Below are 20,432 nucleotides of genomic sequence, written 5' to 3' on the forward strand. Positions count from 1 at the left end.
TAACCATCAACCAGAAAGAGGCTTTAATTAGCAAGCTAGCTAACAACAACGCAGCTAGCATAACAAGCAAAGGCAGAATAAAGACACCGTAATGTGTGTTTGAAACAAATTGTGTAGTTATGCCAGCAAAATTAACATACAGGCATGATGACCGCTTGTAATTAATTATATAACAGACTTCCCGAGTGACAAATGATGAAAACTGAAGGTACAAATATAACAGACAATCTCTACATAGCTTCGAAGCTAACGCTACTGTCAATTGTTCTTAATTGGTCAGAATTAGCAACACATGGCCCACAGAAATAGTCCAATTATCTGACAAAATCATGAACTAACAAGTACTTATGACAATATATGACTTACAGTTCGATGGACGCAGACTACAACGTCTGTAGCTTCAGTAAAGTCTGTATTTATACCTTAATTAAGCTAGCTAGCTGAAAACCAAACTTTTCAAGCAGAAACCACAGGTGGAACATACCATTCTATGAAGGGGGGGGGCGTTAATATATGTTAAGAATCATGCATATTATCAACAGAGATCACCATGACGTCCTCACTTATTTACATTAGGACAATAATCTTTGTATATAAATATGCAAATGATGAACCGCCCCTGATTACTACTAGAGTCCTACAGAGAGGCACTCTAATTACTACTTCCACCCTTCATTGTGGAGTTGAGTGGTTTCCAAAATGGAGCGGTGAAGACTTACCTTCACCCGTAAATATCCTAAGCATATTATTTAAAGTAGTTAATTGCGCTGTATGGAGTCACGTTTAACATGATGGTGTTATGTACAAAAGAGCGAAAAATCTTAGAAAAGAGGGGGCACCCGGATTTGAACCGGGGACCTCTTGATCTGCAGTCAAATGCTCTACCACTGAGCTATACCCCCGATGATAACCATCCTTGGTAGTCTTACATATATAAATATTCAAATGGTATTTGTCGTATTTAGTCTGGTGTGGTGATATGTTTGTCGTGTATTCGCGCGATAGCACAAACCATAATTTAGCATGTAGCTTACGTTGACGGTTGAAAACAAGATGGCTTATGCGAGAAGTAACTGCTGGTCTTCTCCGGCAGATGGCGCCAAAAGCCACTAACTGATCCTGATGACTTCCCTGTGGAGATCTTATGGAGATGTTATATTTAATTCAGTACGTTTTCCTCTAAACTGCTATACGTTTTCCAACGTGTTTGTGTTAAAAAGTCAGTGTTAAATGTATTTCAAGCGGTATTTACATCACATTGTGGTCTCGTGTTTGTCTAACGTTCAGTGTACGTCGCTGCTCCTTTTAAGGTTATTACGGTTTCCCTTGGATGCGTTTGATGCTGCCTTCAGGTGCTCCGCAGAAACCAGTTATTTTAAACTTTAAAGCGGGGCGTGTAAATACAATTCAACAATGAGGAAAAACAGATGTCTGTGTTGTTGTTGTCGAGATTTAAATCACGTCGTTTTAAGTTATGCAGATACAATCAAACGCTCATCGAGTTAGAACGATATTTTTTCGCGCGTTGTAACTTATTACCCACGCGCAACAGGTGAAGCTTCCTAAATCTGACTGTAAGTGAAGGCACCATAAGGCTCCTGCTTCACATTTGACTCCTCCTCGCCTTCAGGCCGCGTCCGTATATTAATTGAGATGCCTGCAGGTCGGAGAGGAGGACGGCTCGTCTCCCGGCTGCACATCACAGCCTGTACCTCACTTCTGAGCGCTTTTTTTTACCGGATCGCAGAAGGTTTTTCTCTGGTGCGCCATCATGAATCCGCCCTGTGGAAGATGCAATAAGCCAGTTTACCCCACAGAGAAAATAAATTGCCTTGATAAGGTAAGATGATACACACCTAACCCCAGATATCACTTTGATATTCAACATGTCTGGTCTGATAATAACTTTTATGTCCCTCATGTAGTGTGTTCGTCCCTCTAAAGTATCTTTATATGATGACTTTTATTGCTTTTTGATTCAGCAAAATAGAAAGTAATTGCTTAAAAGTCATCACATGCCTTTTAAAGAGACCAAATATGGTCAGCACGGGAGATTAAGAAGTCTTCTTCTACTATTTTATTCTTTATTTTCATGTCACCAACTGTTTTGTAAGAGTTGTTAGTCAGATGCTTCGCCACAATCTGGATGTATCATAAATAAAACACACTTTAATACCACATGTGCACAGTAAAATGAAATACAGTGCTGGAAAAAGCATCAAAAAGTCACATTTGAGTGTTAAGATATGTGTTAGGTAAAGTTACAAAGAGAGTAAAAGTCTAAAAATATTATATGTATTGAAGTATCAGTATCTTTCTGACAATAAATGTGTCAAAAGTGAATAATACATATATTTATGGTATATATTTTATACTATGGGTCTATTGACTATTGCCTGGTCAAGTTTCATATTTGCTATTCAGTGTTTTTCTGATTACTAGAATCAGGATTTTTTTTATCCAATTTCCAATAAATAAATACATTTTAAATATACTACTTTGGCTCTGATGCAGCAATCTGCAAAGTAGCAAGTTGCTAAAGTTATCAAATAAATGTGTGAAGTATAAAGTTAAAAAAGTACAATATTTGCCTCCAAAATGTTCTGGAGCAGAAGTATAAAGTGGCAGAAAGTGGAGATACTGAAGTGAAGTGAAAGTATGTCAGAATTGTATTTTAGTACTTACTTGAATAAAATATATTTAGCTACATTCTATCACCATCAGTATACACACAGATACAGTGTATATTGTGTGCACAAAAATAGACATAAAGAAAACCACAGCTGAGAGATAAATGAGCCACGAACATCTAAATGTTAACAAAAGGACAGAGCACGTACAGTAGACACTGTGTGTGTGTGTGTGTGTGTGTGTGTGTGTGTGTGTGTGTGTGTGTGTGTCTTTCGATGTGTGTGACATTAAGATAAGATGATAAGATTTACTTATAACAGACTTCAGTCTAGGTTGATTTAATCAACTTTAGGACACAATTAAAGCAAAAATAATCTGTAAAAAAAGTTGATTATTTGCCAGTTTTCATCATTTCCTGTGAGATGTTGCAACAACCACAGAGATCACACAGTGAAACCACACTGTGAAAGTGTTGAGTCCATATACAGACAACAGAGAGAGTTCAAACTCTGTCACAGCAAAACCTTTGGTCTTTTATTTTGTGGTACTGAGATGTTTCCTTCAGGCGACCATGCAAGTTTTCTGACATTAAAGGAAAAGTTCACCCCAAAATGTACAGTTGAGTCATATCTTGTCCCCCTCGTGTCGATGGAAAGTCTTCTGAGGTTTCGTAGACCACAAAACATTTCTGGAGCTTCACAGCAAAACAGCGTTGCACCCTAAGTCTAACAGCTGAAGAAGATGGGAAATTATTTAAAAAACTTAACAAAACAGCCAATCCTCCAGTAGTTCCAACATCCGGAACTGATTTGAAAAGTCGTTGTTTACATACTTTTTCAGGACCAAATCCTCCAAAAAGCTACTAAGCTAAAAACATTAACGCGCACCCTGTTTGAAGTGGGCGCACAAGTTTGACTGCACATCAGTGGTGAAAACACTGTCATTTCAAATCGATCCGTCTTGGATTTCAGAGTTGACTTTTCCTTCAACATGGACTTAAACCATTTTCAACTCATGTGGTGCTGCTGGACCGAAACCATCTCTTATTGGCAGTTGTTCCCTGCAGAGATGAGAAACAGAAACAGCTGTGCTCTCACGAGAGGAATGTTCCCACTCTGTCGCTGCTTTCTCTCTCTCTTTCCTTTTTTTTTATTTACAAGCTGATGATACAAAGTCAGCAGTGAATAAAGAATTAAAGTTTATTTGACAGCAGGATGTTTTTTTTTTAATTTCAGTGGACGGAGGTTCATTTTGTTGACGTGCTCTCTCTTCTCCTCTGCAGTATTGGCACAAAGGTTGCTTCAGCTGCGAGGTGTGCAAGATGGCGCTGAGCATGACGACCTACAAAGGCTTTGAGAAGAAACCTTACTGCAGTATGTGAGTGTTCACGCCGCACGGATCGTCCTCCTGCTAACATCGATCTGTCGCCCTTTTCCTTTGTCACAAGTCTTTTGGTGACTTTCGGCGTGTTTCATCACAAACCAAACATGTTGTGACACGAGTAGACATTTACTTCCGAAGCTGTTGAGACACACAACACGCAGACAGACAGTGAACGCTGCTGTGTGTAGAGGCGACGGGGGTGAAAAAAAAAAAAGGGGAAGTGTAGAGTTGACCGATCGAATCATGTGATACCAACAGCACCATCAGTGCAAACTGAGATGAGAGAAAAAGACCTCAAGTTGGCCGACATTCAAACGTTTCTGACTCTTTCATTCAACATCACCTCCACGTGGTGACGCACGGTGACCACGTGGAGGTGATGTTGAATGAAAGAGTCAGAAACACGTGGTGACGCACGGTGACCACAGTTTACCGAAGAAGCCAAAAGAAATCTGTAAAAACACACTGACTCCTGCAGAACTGTGATACAAAATCAAGGAGATTAACTTCAGAGATGACAAATATACATTTCTTTGCTGAAGTTAAAGCCTCAGTATCAAACATCACTCTCCTCTTTTGCTTTCAGGCATTACCCCAAAACCTCCTTCACCATAGTGACCGACACCCCCGAGAATCTGCGTCTCAAACAACAGAGCATGCTGAACAGCCAGGTGAGACTCCGATTGGTCGCTCGTCTTCTGCTATCACTCCTGCTCACTTTCTGTTTCACGTCGCCGGCAGGAGACGCTCGTCCTAATCTGGTTGCGTCACGATAACTCGGTGTATCTTTCTCTCTCTTATCTGTCACCTCCGCTCAGCTGTCTGTCTGTCTGACTCGCAGCAGGAGACGAGGACGCTGGATTCCTCCGATTGAATCAGATAAACCCCTCTGAGCAAACACTAACACCAGAGCTTGACTTTAATGGATAAATCTGATCTTTATAAAGTGCAAATGTTTCTCCAAACAGTCGTGAACTGGACGGTGGTTTTAGAAATCTCCCTCTTCTCATGTGGCTCGGCTCAGCCTCGCTGACTGGACTTCAGTGTTCTTAATCTCTAATCTAATCACACTGTTCAAGACAGCAGTTTAACCTGATCAAAGGGATAAACCCTCCGAGTCACGCACAATTAAAGAGACTCCTTTTCTTTTAATTTAACTTCAGGGATCGGCTCTTCACTCCACATTAGGAGGAGAAGCTTTCCTTCTCACCTGCAAAACGTGGAAAAGTTTCTAAATGCTGCATTTCTCCCGCCGCATTTTGATTGTAGAGCTGAATCTTTAATCTGCAGATTACTTTATTAGTACAACGCTCCGTACATCCTGGTGTTAGATCCCAATTTGGAACTTTAAAGTATAGAAATAATCCCTGTGGAAACTATTAATTGCGTGCTCTGTGGGTTATTTCAAGTACCGGGGACACCGCTTCCAAAACGAGAGGTTGCGTCTACATTTCTAAATTGAATTTGTCACTGCCCAGCAAACTAAAATCAGTGTAACTCCGCTGTATAATCGTGGGTGAAGAAAGTTTTGAGGCAGATGTTTCAACACTTGGACACATAAAACCAAAACAAAAGTGAGAGAATCTGATCTTCCTGTGATCCTTTACAAAAGCAGCTTGTGTTGTTCAGTTTCCCCGCGTCTCTCTTCCTCTTCTAAATCCATCACTATCATCCTGTTTTTAAATATTTGTGTGTCAGCGTGCGCCAAGGAAACGAACCAGGCGTGTTAAACATCAGCACGACTGTTGGGTGGGAACTGAGTTTTGACAGCTCTGAGGAAGCGAGTGAACCGTTTCTTCTTATAGCAAACACACCGTTCTGAATACTCCGTGCAGAGACTGTAAACATCTGAAACGAGAACCTCGTGTAAACCGCACAGACTTGGACGAGAGTGGTTCCATTTTTGGTTAAAGCCTTTTTTCTTTTTTTTTTCTGAAGCCGTCCTGTAACGCAACTGTGTTATTATGCTACATGATCGTTCGTTGTGATAACAGTGTGATCAGATTTACACCGCGAGCCGTTTCCTCCTCTCTGTCCTTCTCCTCTCGTCTCATCCAACCGAACCCACTTCATTGTTTATAACCATAAAAGTCTCGGCAGCCAAGCTCTCTAAACTGAGACTACATATTCCTCATAGCAAGAACATGACTCACTTGTGTGTGTGCGAGAAAGAGAGTGTGTGTCCAGTTTGTGTGGATCTCAGATTTACTTTAAAGTAAATATTTTCAGCTTTGTTGAATGCTGCTGTTTCCCCCCGCGGGGCCCGAACCTGTGAGCAAACTCAACAAATAACCACTGGAGACAAATCATCTCTTGTGATTAACGTTTATTAAAAGTGTGTGTACTTGACATTTCGGAGGATACGACCCCGTCGTTGGGCGCAGAAGAGTTTTGCTTAAATCCTGCTGAATCACAAATTTGCAGGCGCTCTATAAGGAGGAGTTTGAAAAGAACAAGGGGAAAGGTTTCAGCGTGGTGGCCGACACTCCGGAGATGCAGAGAGTGAAGAAGACGCAAGACCAGATCAGTCACGTATGTCCGGCTCACCTGGGAAACCGCCCGGCCGTCCAATCATCTCCTAACACCAAATCTGTAGTTCTTCATTACATCATAACAGCTCGTCGACCGACCTTCACCTTCATCTTTAGATAGTTTCAGATGTGACGTCTGTTTCATCCTCTGACTGTGTCTGTGTTTAATACGTTCGTGTCTGCATGTCTGCATGTCTGCATGTGCTTTTAAAAGGAACAGTTCACCCAAAAATGAAGATTCACAGCTGAACAGCAGTTCTAAACAGCTGAAGTAGCTGAGGAAGAAATAACCCAAAGAGAAAACGCACAAAGAGATCCATGCCCGAGATCCCAAATTGGTCTTAAAAGATTTTGTTTTAAAGATTCTTGGATGTTTCAGCGTTGATTCTACGCCGTATCTACAGCGTAGCCTCTGACAGGATGTGCGTCCGACGTCGTACATGAACCTCCCCAGAAATGTAGCTGTAACAGAGGATTGTGAACTGTAGTTTCCCCAGTAAACACACCGCACCATTCAGCTGTTACAATCCCTGACAGGCTGCTTCCCTTCTTGGGTTATTCTCCTCCTCTGGAGCTGCTACAGGGAAGATTTTGGCTTTGAAAAGGATGTAAATTAAGTTTCTGGGCTTCTGAAGACATGGATCACGCCAGACAAGTTGAATGGAGCCATTCCATGGGTTTTTTCCCAGTTGGTTTTTGTATGTTTTATTTTTTTACGTCTAATAAACACGTCCCATCTATTTGAGTTGTTAAGCAGAACGCTGAAACGCTGTTTTGCTGTGAAGCTTGACTTTCCATCAGCCTGAGAGTGAGAAGATAATGACGACATTTTTCATTATTGGGTGAAATGTTCCTGTAACATGTAACCTTAATTGTTAAATCATTCCCAAATGGTTTTATCCAGTGCTGCATTCAGGTTCATGTTGATTTCTTTTCTTTTCTTTTCTTCTTATTGGTACTGACTGACTAAATAGCTTTCAACTGCTGTTATTCCAAAACCTATAAAATAAGTCCCACAAATTGGAAAATGACTTCTGCAATAAAACATTTGTTGTTCATTTGTTTGTTCCTGTGGAAAACCACAGTTTGACCTTTTCAGACCTCTCAGAAATATTAAAATGAGACATAACGACGAGACATTATTGTAAACTGAGGGCTTCACAAGCAAAAAAAGACAACAATGTAGTTTTGTAATGCAGATTTTTCAACTAAGGGATAAAACTTTGCATGAATTCACAACATAATGGATCTAATGAAACATGTTTTTGTCTGCCGCCTGAAGAAATCGTCCAAAATTATGAAAAATACACGTTTGTTTTCTTGCCGAGAGAAAATGACACCCATCCATCATCTGCTTGCAAAATATGAAGCTAGAAACATTAGCTTCTAGTAGCTTAGCATCTGCTTTAGCCTCTGTAGCTTAGCATCTGCTTTAGCTTCTGTAGCTTAGCATCTGCTTTAGCTTCTGTAGCTTAGCATCTGCTTTAGCTTCTAGTAGCTTAGCATCTGCTTTAGCCTCTGTAGCTTAGCATCTGCTTTAGCTTCTAGTAGCTTAGCATAAAGAAGCAGCCTGGGCAACAAAATGTGCCTCTAAAGCTCAAACTTGGTCTTATTTTCCAAACAAAACCCAAAGATCCTGAGCTTTAAAGGTGCTTTTTCTACCTTTGGACCAAGCCAGGTGAGCTGTCTGCCACCGTTTTTTAGTTTCTTTGTGAAGCTTCGCTAACCATCTGCTAATCTTTGTCATACGACTCGGCAAGAAAGCCAGCAGGAGTATTTCCCAAACGATTCCTCTGAAGTCCGACTGATGTTCCTCTGATATTCTAACTAGCCGTCTCGTTTCAGGCTCTTTACAAGGAGGAGTTTGAGAAGAACAAGGGGAAAGGTTTCAGCGTGGTGGCCGACACTCCGGAGATGCAGAGAGTGAAGAAGACGCAAGACCAGATCAGTAATGTGAGTGTGAGAAGCACCGAGGCATCTTAAAGGGTCAATTCAACCAAATATACGTGAGATTTTTCCGTCTTTCCAGAAACAGCGTCTGTTAATTGTAATATCTTTGAAAGTCGACTTTACAGAGTAACTCTGAAGTAATCGGTGCCCTTTAAACTACTTTCACCTTGAGCAACAGTAAAATGCTGCTTTAAAACTGCATGAATAATCTAATAATATCATATTTAAGTAACGCATCCTGATACTTGTTCCACTGTGATCTCAGAGCGTTATACGTCTAAAAACCAGGTTATTTAATGTTCAACGTTACGCAATGCAAACTGATTTTTTTCTACTTTAGTCCAGCCTGAGAATCTTTGTCTTCAGCTCAGAGAAGAAGCTGATCCTTAATTTAACTCGTCAGTGAAACATCTGGTTGATCTCACAGCAACAACAGTTCAACTGTTCCACAAATTACTGAGCGCTGTTGGTTTTTTAAATTTTTTTTTTCCATAACGGACAACAAAACAAGCCCAAACGCACACAGTCGAGTCGAGCTGCGTCCCCGAGACAACAGCAGGAAAGCGTCACGGTCCGATGACAGGAGCAGGGTTCTGGTTCTGTGGACGGGTCCGGTCCTGAGACCTGAGCGCAGAACAAGCTGCTGCACAGCGGAGGACGATGTCAGAGTGCAGCCCTGCAGAGACACTCAGACACATTTCAGACATTTCTCCTCGTCCACCGAGCTGCAGCTGCCCTATATGGTCAAAGTCTGTGAGCCGTGGACAGAGTCAACACACACTCACACACACACACACTCACACACACACACACACACACACACACACACACACACACACACACACACTAACTTTCTCTTCTCTCGTGAGAGAACTGGTTGCATGAAGGAATGACGGCTGATAAGCTGCAAGTCAAGAGAGCAAAATCTACAAAACCTCTTTTTCCACAAGCAGAAGCTGTTCTCTCTTTCTTTAATCCTCCTTTCTTTCTTATGTTTCCTGCTTCCCTCCCTCTCTCCTTCCTTCCTTCCTTCCTTCCTTTCTTCTTTCCTTTGTTTCTTTCTTGTTCCTCTTTCCTTCGTTCCTTCCTCCCTTCCTTTCCTTCTTGTCTCCTTCATTTTTCTTTTTCTTTGTTTCCTCCTTCCCTCCCTATATCCTTTCTTTCTTCCTTCCTCTTTCCTTCTTCCTATCTACCGTCCTTCCTTCTGTCCTTCCTTTCCTCCTTCCCTTTTCTTTTCTTTCTTCCCTCCCTCCTTCCTTGCAGCCTTCCTCCTCCTATTTCTCAAGTTTAGTCTTTTTTAAAATTCCTCTCGTCTCGTTCCCATCGTGTCTCCTCTTCCTGTTTGCTCGTCCTGAGGTCTGCTGAGGACACAGCGGGCTGCTGCCTCTTGTCCTTATTCAACATCCAGTTTCCTCTTCCAGCCTGTAAAAGCTGGAACTGCATTTGATTAATATCACAGAGGTTCAGGGAGGCCGTCCTCTCCGTCTCTGTGCTCTCTGCTGAGCACATCTCACAAACATCCCATCACCAGAGTTTTCTCTTCCACGCTCAACACTGTTACGGCCCCAAACTGAACACAACCAAAGACTCGAACAAAAAGAGGCCAGTAACATATAAAGGACGCCGACTCAACACAGTCAAGTTTAAATGTTTTTATTTAACAAAAGAAAAAGAGTTCCTGGCCAAACTGAAAAATAAGAGAGAGGAGACCCCAGACCAGCCATGACCGTCGCATCTGGGGAATCCTCCCAACTAAAGCTGCCTAAACAAGTTTGTTGTTCTGGTCATCGTGCCCTTCGATGCTTTTTTTATTGTGACAATTTATCTTTTTGTTTCTTCCAAATATTGTTATTATTATCATCATCTAAAGAGGAAATAAAATGCAGTCAGGTGGTTCTTTGTTTGAAGTCCTCAGCTGTTAGATGGTTCCTGTGTTCTCCTGCAAGCTGAGTTAACTCCCCTCATCATCTCTCAGCACCTCCTAAAATGGTGAACTACCTCTGGATTAACGTGTGTGTGCGTGTGTGTTTGTGTGTGTGTAGATAAAGTACCATGAAGAGTTTGAGAAGAGCAGGATCCGAAGTGACGCACCGCCTCCTGAAAATAGACAATGTAAGTAAAGCGTAACCCTCCAGAGACACACTCCTCTAAATAACCTTATTTTACTGTTTGTATATGTGTTAACTGTGTGTGTGTGTGTGTGTGTGTGTGTGTGTAGATGAGGACGAAGTACAACCATCTAACCCGGGGCAGTTCAGTCAGCCGGTCAGGCAGATGCGTCCTGCTCCTGTAGCGCCATCTAGTGGAGGGGTAAGGCTAATAACATGGCCATGATGTCACCATGTGGCCAAAAGTATGTGGACACCCGTAACTTACTGAGGTCCAACACCGATGTTGGGTCGAGTCCAGCTTGTGATCAGCAGTTCTTCTAACACCAAACTGCAAAAAAACAGTTTCTTGATGGAGCTGGTTCTGGTTCTGGTTCTGGCTCTGGGGGAACCGTCGTGATGAGTTACAGTCATTCATGTGTAAACGGGTTTTTCCTCACATGTGGATTAGAATTTCCAAACAAAATATTAACATGTAAAAAAAAAAAAACAAAAACATAATGTAACTGGGCGCTTTATATATTCACATGTGAGTCACATTATGTTCATACTTTTTCTTTTGCACATGTGGATTATAATTTTAAACCTGAGTACATTAAAAAAAAAAAAAAGGTACATTGAAAAAAGGGATTCACATAGTTTTGGCCACATAGAACAGCATGTAGCATGTAGCATGTAGCATGTAGCGATGATGGTAGTTTGTTTACCTTTAGTTCCTACAGAATCTTACTCCTGATGCGTTCATGTGTGTGTTGTGTTAGTGTCATTTGTTTGCCAGCTGCTACATGTACATTCGTGTTAGTGCAGCATGTCTTGCATGACTATGTTAAGGCCTCACTCAGTAGGGAAACTGAATGCAAATGCAGCAGTTTGGACTCTGTACAGTCCTATACGTTCCGTGCGAGTGCCTCCGTTTAATTCATCTCTGCTCCACAGAAACGTTACCAGGCCTTGTACAGCTACGCGGCAGCAGAGGCAGATGAAGTTTCTCTGGTGGAAGGAGATCTGATCCTGGACGTGGAGACGATCGACGAGGGGTGGATGTTCGGATGCAACCAGCGCACGGGCCAGCGAGGCCTGCTGCCCGCCAACTACGTCCGACCCGTGTGAACCCAGCTGCCGTGTCAGCACCAACAACAACAACAACAACAAGGCTTCTTTAAATTTGACAAGAAATTTGCTTCATCTTTTTTTAAAAAACTTCTGACCGGTCCTGCTTCGCCTTTTTTTTTTTTTCCCCCTCCATCAGAACTGTGGTACTTTTATGAATTCTTGAGATTATTCAGGGTGAACGATGATGGTAAAGAGAAATTAATCTGTATGCAACAGCAACTCAAAAAAGAGGAAGTTAGAGAGGAAATCAAATAAACCTACAGTTTACTACAATGATCTAAAATTTCGTCTCTCAGGTAACGTTTCCTTTTCAGCAGAAATCGTGTAAATTGTGAGTTTTCCTGCAGTTGAACCAAATAATTCATATCTACATTCATTAAACACCCATTTAAACTCTTCTTCAATGTGAGATTGAGAAAGAAAATCGTGCATTTATTTAACCGTGTAAGCAGATTTGATTAAAAAAGGTCAAATATTTTACTTTGTGTGTTAAACTTGTGACAGTCACTCGTCGTCGTTTGAGGGAAATAAACACCACAGTGATATACAACAAATATACACCTTTATTCAAAAACAGATTGCACATTGCTATATGGAGTAAAACATGTCCTAATCTAAACTGGGTGTTTATTAAAATAAGGCAAAAAAATACTTTACAAATAACATTTTATAAGTTAAAACGATGAAATTTCAGCACCATGTTTGTTTGTTTTGTTTTTTTTAAATCATTAAACACAAAGACAGACATTAACAATACAAAGAATGAAAACTGTAATAATCATCAACTGGCTCAGAATCTTGTCGTCTTTTTAAAATTCAACCTTCAGGCTGTGAGAACGGGCGTCACAGCGGAGAAAAAGGCCACACGCTTCTCGATTTTGCCGCGAAGCTTCGACGGCAGCCAGTTCAGCTGCTGCCCGAACAGCTCCGGGTTTCTTCCTATGAAGTCTTCGCAAAGTCTTGAGGGGGGGAAGACAACGCATCACAATTAATATCCTGAATAATCAGAATCTGCAAAGCTGCTACTAACTAAATTTATCGAATAAATGTCGTGGAGAGGATTTTTTTTAAGTAGCAGGAAGTAGAATTGTACTTTTACTGCAAATTAATGTTGGTTTTCAGTCTCCTTGATGTCTAATATTGATATCGGCTGTGAAAAAGCTTCATCGGTCGACCTCAAGTCTATACAGTCATGAGCTGATGTGTTTTACTGACGTACACACACACACACACACACACACACACACACACACACACAGGTTGTGTATTCTGCCCTTATTTGCATGTTTTACAGCTGACCCTCGTCTCACCTGTCAGCTCCAATGTTTTCTCAACCATTTCAGGTGTTTTTTCCCTCTAGATTGCTTCAAAAAAAAAAAAAAAAAAAGTGTTGAATTACAACTTTAACCTCACCTGATTCTGATTCTGATCATAACACATAATGAACCCAAGTGCTGGTCAGACACAACAACATTTTCATCTGAAGAAAGTCGTTTTAATCCGACGACTATTTCACAGAAACACGCCGCGGCCTGTTGCCTCAACATACATAACAGCGTAAAGCTCATTAGCTGGTAAACAAACGTCCTCTGTGGTGCGTGAACGAGTGCACAGGTCCAACACAGCCGGAGTATAAATAGCTCCGAGTGTTTAAAGCGTCTCTGTGGACTTTCAAAACTGCTTAATCATGTGTGAAAATGGACGACAGAACGCAAACATGCTCTCACATGCTGCAAACATACATAAACACACACACACACACACACGTGACCGAGCGCTAATGCAAACACAGAGGACACACACACACACAGTCTGATATTTGTTTTCTGGACTGTACATATAAAGATCAGAGATAAGCTGCTGTACCTGATGAGGGAGTACGGCTGCGTCTGAAACATGAACACGTCTCTGCAGTGATGCTGTGACGGAGCCCTCAGAACAGCCACCTGATGACATGAAGGACGACAGATTATATACTTTTTTTTAAAAAAATGGGGATTGTTCAAACTGAAACACATCATCATTAGTCCAGTCCTGTGTGGCCCTGAAACATGATGGAAACACAAATCTGTACAGGACACGTGGTGCATTTTATTCGTCTTTGAGTCTTTAAACCAGTTAATCTTGTTGCTCAACAACCGGACAAACTGCCCGAGTTGAAACATCACAGAGAAGGAATGAGCGGTTTAAAGATCTAATGCTGAAATGTTTTGCAGGAAAAGATTATGTTGAACTATGTTTACCCGCTAAGACTTCACCGAGCGGCTAAAAATAATTCTTACAAATAACTTTAAAACCAGCCAAGACAACACAAAAGGAAAGTCTTTAAAGTTTACGTACAGAGTCCATGAGGATACGCATGTTGCTGCTCCCCCCAAACACAACGATGTCGTCGTCGTTTCCCAGGCACGCCGTGTGACACACCCTGAGGAAGATCAACACGAGCTGCAATCACCGTTTTAACGTTTAATGCACGCAGACTGATAATTACATTGCTGCAGCTTCACACTCTTCCCCTGCTGCTGTGTGCTGTTAGGAAGCCGCGAACACAGAAACAAGCCCTTTAAAAGGAGTTTTATTAATCACCTGGGCTTGTCCTTGTGCGGGTGTGTCCTCTCGGTCCACTCTCTCTTCTGAGAGTTAAACTGCCAGGCGTCATCTGGTGAGAGGTTAACGACAAAAACAAAAAGGTTAAACCACAGAGCTCCACTTGTTTGGGAAAGAGTAAAAAAAAAAAAAATAAAAAAAAAAAAATAATGTGTGAACTGAAATATTTACATGTAAACAAAGAAAATGTCACATGTGAACTGGACACTTTAAAGTGATACATATTCACATGCGAGTCACGCATGTTCTTACTTTGTTGGGGTTTTATTCACATGTGGAAACAAAGCATGAGACTTTTTCATATTTCCACATGTGAATGAATAATTAATATGTGGGAAAAGAAAAGAGAAATGTCACGTGTGAACAGACTTTTCTTTGAGTGACTAGAGATGCAAAACTACTCCAATGAGACACAAACATCAAAAGATGCAAAACAACAAAGACGAGGAGGAAAAAAAAACAAAACAAAAAGAAAAAAAGGAGATGTAAAACAACTACAAAGACACAAAATAATGACAGGGAGAGACAATAAACCCACAAAGAGGCAGAAGATGGCTAAAAAAAGGGACAAAAAGACCGGAAAGAGTCTCAACAACACAGAGGGAAGTTGTATGACTACGAAGTCTAGACAAAACACTACAGAAGCCGAATGACAACAAAAAGTGCTGCAAAACCACCACAGAGAGGCAGAAAAGAAGAATACAAAAATGAAAAAACTACCAATAACACCTCAAATAGATGCAAAAAGGATGAGATGCATAAAGAGACACAAAACAGCTACAGACAAAATAATTTAAACAAAACAAACAAAAATTAAACACAAAGAAGGCTGGACTTACTGAGCGTGTTTCCGTCGACGCCGAGTCCTCCGTATATGAAGAGCGTGTGGTCCGACGTGGGCGTCATGGTGAACATCGAGCGTCCCAGAGGTGCCGAGGACGGAGAGACGTCACTGATGGAAGAAAAACAAACAGCAGAACGCAACAAAAAGGTGAATAAATCACTGCGATGATCAACTGTAGAAATCAAACCCTTTTAAAAACTGTTAAAACTACAGTATGTTTGAAAAGAGTGAAGGTATTTTTTATTTATTTATTTATTTTTTTTACAACTGAGTCCAGGTCCAGGTGTCCAGGTCCAAGCAGAACATGTCCAACTCTGCCGTTTCCTGCAAAACATAAACTCATTCATTAAAAAGACAGTCGGACACCTGAACATCTCACCAACGTGCTGCCTGCTGAACATCTCTTTACAAATCTATAGTCATCGATCTGCTGCAGAAACAGAAATTATTTTATATTTGAGGCTTCGCACGAGACTTTGAAGCCTGCTGGGTTGTGATCCAGTTCACGGGGTCGAGGTCCGGGCTCGGTGCCGACCAGTCGTCCACACAAGACCCAGTTCTTATTTTGCTCTGTGCATGCAGGCAAAGTCACATCATAACAGGAAAGGGATGTTTTAACAGGAAAAGGACCTTCCCCAAACCAACACCACAAAAACTGGAAGCACACCATTGTCTGAAATAAACGTTTTCCTTGTTTCCAATTAAAAGAAGGGTAAAAATCTCTCTTCATGAGTATATAAAGTTTATATATTCTACACTGTGAGGCCGACTCACCGCACCACCAGAGATGTAACCCTTGTTCCCCAGAAGGGCACTAGCATGGCAGCCTCTGGGGGTCGGAACCGGACCCTGAACACAACAACAAGAACGGAGACCGTGGTTTCCTACTGAACCAGTAACACACACAAAAGGAACTCATGTGAAATCATGTTCTCACCCGAGTCTCCGGCACGCTCCACGTCGAGGTGTGTGTGTCGAAAACGTTCACTTCATTGTTCCAGCCCCAGCACCTGAATAAGGCGTTTCCAATTGTTGTCTACAACACCGAAAAACAAGCTTTCAGCTCAAAACACACACAGCAGAGGATCATCAAACATCTGAGAATCTGCTGCACGTTTCGTGATTGAAATGTTTGCTGGTTGTTGTTTACCCAGGACATCTCCTCCACGATGAAGCTGGTGGACGACGTGTTCTGCACCTCCCCCATGGTCTTACATCCATATCCACCGAAGTAGATTAACCTGCAGCGAGAAAAAAAAAAACATGCAGTGGTTTTCAATTCACATTTGAAATGAAATGATGGAAAAATACATTTGTGAGAATTCAAAACAAGGAATGCAGCAAAGGGCCAGAGGTCAGATTTGAGTCCTGGGTCTCTGCAACACATTCCTAAACAAACAGTTTCATTCCTGAAAAGCAGAAAATAACTAGTGGACTGTGCTCTTGATTTCCTGGCATATGTACGTGAACTTTGTTTCAGAAAAAAGGCTCAAGGCAGGAAGACAAAAGACGTCTGACAAAAACTGGAGATTTGGGGAAATTCAACATCAGAGTGCAGACGGGGAGGCGACTCTGGTTCTGGATACGAATCCAAAACTTGACGGACAATTGAAAGCCAATAGAGGAGGAGCTGAGCGGCCGAGCCGACCTGTCTCTGTGCACCCAGCAGGAGTGTTTGTTTCGCGGCGATGGCGTCGTCCCGTTGGTGTCGGTGACTTTCCTCCAGGCGTAGTGCGGCTCTGTGAGGTCAACGCTGAACATCTGCAGACAGAAAAACAAACCGATCAACCTTCAACAAACTTTAAAGCCGTTCCTGTCTGCCTCAAGAAACGCTTCCACACGCTTCAGACCAGATGATCAGGATGGATAATCTCTTCTGTCTGGTATGAAACTGCATTTTTGTTGAACACACCCCGGGCTTGAGAACATTTACACGCAGCCTCTGTTTAAAGAAGGTATTCATTATTATAAAAGGAATCAAACTGTTTTAAATGAGTCAAGCCCTTTTTCCTTTACGACTTTCAGCACACTTACAAAAGAGATAATGTACCTCAGGACACTTCCTGGTTAAATAAAAAAAAAGGATATTTATATACAAAAAAGAAGAAAACACAAATTAAATGCTGCAGAGCTCCAGAAGTATTTTGTGGAAACTTCACTTGACTTTGCATCAGCGTGACGGCGAGCAGATGATGACTGAGTACATGAATGTGTTGGCCGCCTCTCTCTCGTCTCATTGTGACTGGTTTCTTACAGATACGCCTTTCTGACACCGTCTCAGTATTACTTCATATCTGTCGCCCAAATCAAGCGAGTACAAGTTCTGGATGTCGGATTGCTTCATGTGATACCTGCCAAGAAGAAAAAAAAAAACACGAGACAGGCCGGCAGTTCTGCCTGTCAAAGAGCAGATTTTAAAATCCTGTTGTTGATTTTAAAGGCTCTGAATGGTTCTGGTCCAAAATACATTTGGTTATTTTGCCGAATAATTGCAGGCCGGCCCTTTTAAAACCTTCTATTTTAGCTTTGCAATGAGGTTTGTTGGATGTTTTTCGATAATCTTGCGTTACTCTCTGTCCTGATCTTTTCCCACATTGGACAAATTGTGCAACAACTAGTTCTTCCAGCTCAAATCTTGACTGAACCCGCGGCTGAACTTATGAAACATGTCAGACATGTGAAGATCGTGGAAATGCCTTCAGGATGGTCGGATTTTGTTTCCGTCCACTGAAACTCGCCTGGTTTGTGTATCCAGCCGAGTCGCAGCCTGCGAAGATGTAGAGCGTGTCGTTAACGTGGGAGCCACAGAAGCCTGATAAGTCTGGAGGTTTGTCTCCGGTGATCTCCTTCAACTGCCTGTCACAAACACACAAAAAGGAAAAAGAGGTATGATGGACACTTAAATGTTAAACACAAATATGTCGACTCAAACGTGGTGAGAGTCTAGTTTCAGGCACTAAAACAAAAGCAGAGACTATCGTTTTCCATTTGGCCTTCCACTGACAAAAATCCCAGTTTAACAGTCGCCGCTGTTCTTAATCAAGTTTGTGCCCTCACTGTATCTTCTTTGTGCCATTTTTAAAACACCAATTTCATCAAACAAACACGCCCCTGGGCCGACGTCCGGAGATAAAAATGTCAAGATGACACGGTGTCCATGAACAGCCTTCCTCCCATCTTACCACACGCCGCTGTCCAAATCACACAGCCATATCTCATCGCTTGGCAACATGACGTCCTCTCCAGAAACCACCTGCGAGGAGAGAAGAGACCAGATAACGTTTGAACACAGCGAGCAGAAACCATCAGCACTGACGCAGAAGAAAAACATCCCACGGTGGCTCAGATTTATACATACAGAGTCGAAATACAGAGAATAAAAAGGAGGTTATGGGGATACAAAGTCATACTTGTGAGATGAAACTTATGGAGATGATTATGAGAAAAAGGCAAAAAGAGATAATCATTATAAGTACAGAAAGTCGACATGATGACAGACGAGATAAAAACTCTGGATTCTGAGATAAAAAGTCAGAATTATGAGATAAAAGTGATCAAACTGATTGCAAAGGACGACAAGCTAAAAAAAGTTGAAATGACAAAATAAAGCTGTCGAGAAAGTCAAAATTATGGAGAAGTAATAATGGACCAGAGTGGCAACACAGAGGAAAGTGCCAACAGACACACAAAGAAGCAACGAAGAGACAAAAAGTGCCAACAGAGACACAAAGTCAGATAAAATTAAAAGATAAAAGTCATAATGAGATAAAAACTCAAAACTTATTCATTACAGTGACTCACTATTGGAATATCTTTGTCATTAATCCTCATGAGAAATGAACTTCCAGACCCGTCTGCTTTATCAAGCCGCCAAAAACATTCTTGGATTCTGACATTTCACATTAAAACAAGGCGCCGTCCTGACCACAAACACACAATGACAGTGTGACTTTGATTTTTAAAATGCTTGAACAGTTTGTGAACACACGGAGGATGTTGTTCGTTCAGTAACAATCAGGAGGCAACAAGATACCTGGAGAAATGTTGTCATTGTCCAAACTTGTTGAAGCAGGGAGAGTTTCACCAGAGCTCAGAGGACACACACACACACACACACACACACACACACACACACACACACACACACACACACACACACACACACACACACACACACACACACACACACACACACACACACCTCTGATGACGTGTGTGGTTTAAACTCACTCAGGGCTGTAGTTAGTGTGACATGTCTGAAGGTTGTCAACTCGCTTCTGTCAATAAAAAGGTTGATAAAAAAAACCTCCAAAATCAAATCTAAAAGAACAAAACATCTGTACAAGTCTTTAAAAGAAAAAAAAAAAGTTAACTGTTAATTTCTGGATGCTGGACTAACTCGAAGCTCCCTGTAGAGGAACCAGCCCTGGAGACTGTGTTTACCTCGAGTCACCTGCACAGGTAAGCTGTTAATTACTCACCTGGTAACCTCCCCACACATACAGCGTGTTGTCGTGTATGAACGCCGTGTGGCTGCTCCTCTCCAGCCGGCTCTCAGCTGCATCCATCCCCGCCGAACTGTCCTGGTTCTCCGCCTGCCCGCCCGCCTGCCTGCCTGTCAGCAGCAGCAGCAGCGACTCGCCGCGGAGGTAAAAACAGGTAAAAGCTGCGGGAATGCTGCGGGCCGAGATCCTGCGGCGGCTCGGAGCGAAGGCTGACTGGGTTGGAGGGTTTGCCGAACGTGTTTTACAGGCTGGCTGTCATCACACACTCCTCCCATCAGCTGCTGTCAGCAGAGGTCACTTCCCCCCGCGAGGCTGCAGGAGGAACCGCTTCACACCTGCAGCAGGAAACACTTCACACCTGCACGGCTACACACAATCACTGAATATTAAATGAGACGTGTGCATTCTAATGAGCTCCACTGTTTATCTGTTCGCTTATTATTAACTACTGCTGCTTTACACATTATCCCCTCAGTCTGAGTCTGAGAAAGTGAAATACATGAATTCAGATTTCACCTGTTCTGTCACACAGGTGAGGCTGTTCGAATCACTAATGAGTGCGTTAGATTTATAACGAGCCTCGATTGTTGTGCAATCATGATGTAATGAGTTTCACCTGAGCTGTTTCTTTCTATGACGAGTCAAAATGTCTGGCATGAGAAACAGAGCAGACAAAGGGAGCGCTGTGTAGTTTCAGGAGTAAACAAACTGACCTTAAAGGACAACACGACATCTGTGGCGGACCCTGCCACCTTTCTAG

At 42.0% G+C, this 20,432-nt stretch overlaps 3 protein-coding genes and 1 non-coding gene across 14 annotated transcripts in view; 1 reads left to right on the plus strand and 3 right to left on the minus strand.

The window, feature by feature from the left end:
• The window catches only part of LOC119009242 (dickkopf-related protein 3-like), a 39,472-nt gene extending 37,868 nt beyond the window's left edge, over positions 1 to 1,604 (minus strand). For 5 of the 9 annotated variants that reach the window (XR_005071667.1, XR_005071669.1, XR_005071670.1 and 2 more), the window contains exon 1: positions 367 to 520. The gene's annotated coding sequence lies outside the window, so the exon portion shown is untranslated. Of the gene's footprint in view, positions 1 to 366; positions 521 to 1,034 lie in introns of those variants that run through there. The other 4 variants (XM_037080285.1, XR_005071665.1, XR_005071664.1 and 1 more) reach the window with 4 other exon arrangements.
• Positions 831 to 902, minus strand: trnac-gca. Its single transcript has one exon. It is a non-coding gene; the product is annotated as a tRNA-Cys (tRNA).
• A 28-nt stretch (positions 1,605 to 1,632) lies between the features above and the next one.
• LOC119009241 (LIM and SH3 domain protein 1-like) lies at positions 1,633 to 12,196 on the plus strand. 2 transcript variants are annotated; one of them, XM_037080281.1, is made up of 8 exons: positions 1,633 to 1,840; positions 3,914 to 4,008; positions 4,601 to 4,685; positions 6,439 to 6,546; positions 8,391 to 8,498; positions 10,538 to 10,607; positions 10,714 to 10,805; positions 11,540 to 12,196. In XM_037080281.1, the coding sequence occupies exons 1-8, from the start codon at positions 1,772 to 1,774 to the stop codon at positions 11,711 to 11,713; spliced, it is 801 nt and encodes a 266-aa protein (XP_036936176.1). In that variant the 5' UTR covers positions 1,633 to 1,771; the 3' UTR covers positions 11,714 to 12,196. The 2 variants fall into 2 exon arrangements, with proteins under 2 accessions (XP_036936176.1, XP_036936177.1); XM_037080282.1 differs by lacking the exon at positions 6,439 to 6,546 and having other exon boundaries at positions 1,638 to 1,840.
• A 65-nt stretch (positions 12,197 to 12,261) lies between these two features.
• LOC119009239 (kelch domain-containing protein 1-like) lies at positions 12,262 to 20,197 on the minus strand. Of its 2 annotated transcripts, none has more exons than XM_037080277.1 (13): positions 19,649 to 20,195; positions 18,350 to 18,420; positions 17,906 to 18,023; positions 16,816 to 16,928; positions 16,318 to 16,408; positions 16,105 to 16,203; positions 15,942 to 16,016; positions 15,433 to 15,491; positions 15,163 to 15,275; positions 14,303 to 14,375; positions 14,057 to 14,141; positions 13,583 to 13,662; positions 12,262 to 12,675 (listed from the first exon to the last, which is right to left on the minus strand). In XM_037080277.1, the coding sequence occupies exons 1-13, from the start codon at positions 19,733 to 19,735 to the stop codon at positions 12,540 to 12,542; spliced, it is 1,200 nt and encodes a 399-aa protein (XP_036936172.1). In that variant the 5' UTR covers positions 19,736 to 20,195; the 3' UTR covers positions 12,262 to 12,539. The 2 variants fall into 2 exon arrangements, with proteins under 2 accessions (XP_036936172.1, XP_036936173.1); XM_037080278.1 differs by lacking the exon at positions 12,262 to 12,675 and adding an exon at positions 13,027 to 13,080 and having other exon boundaries at positions 19,649 to 20,197.
• Between the last annotated feature and the right edge of the window lie 235 nt (positions 20,198 to 20,432).

Source organism: Acanthopagrus latus, chromosome 20 (genome assembly GCF_904848185.1).
Source record: "Acanthopagrus latus isolate v.2019 chromosome 20, fAcaLat1.1, whole genome shotgun sequence".
NCBI lineage: Eukaryota > Metazoa > Chordata > Actinopteri > Spariformes > Sparidae > Acanthopagrus > Acanthopagrus latus.

What these genes read in the sequence shown, in the direction of transcription:
- LOC119009241 (XM_037080281.1), top strand. Translation starts at nt 1,772, where the DNA reads ATGAATCCGCCCTGTGGAAGATGCAATAAGCCAGTTTACCCCACAGAG. An exon ending in CGCAAGACCAGATCAGTCAC is followed by an intron (nt 6,547 to 8,390) that starts GTATGTCCGGCT and finishes GTCTCGTTTCAG; the next exon opens with GCTCTTTACAAGGAGGAGTT. An exon ending in TAGCGCCATCTAGTGGAGGG is followed by an intron (nt 10,806 to 11,539) that starts GTAAGGCTAATA and finishes TCTGCTCCACAG; the next exon opens with AAACGTTACCAGGCCTTGTA.
- LOC119009239 (XM_037080277.1), bottom strand. Translation starts at nt 19,735, where the DNA reads ATGGATGCAGCTGAGAGCCGGCTGGAGAGGAGCAGCCACACGGCGTTC. An exon ending in CGGCTGGATACACAAACCAG is followed by an intron (nt 16,929 to 17,905) that starts GCGAGTTTCAGT and finishes TTCTGTCTGCAG; the next exon opens with ATGTTCAGCGTTGACCTCAC. An exon ending in TCGTGGAGGAGATGTCCTGG is followed by an intron (nt 16,204 to 16,317) that starts GTAAACAACAAC and finishes TCGGTGTTGTAG; the next exon opens with ACAACAATTGGAAACGCCTT.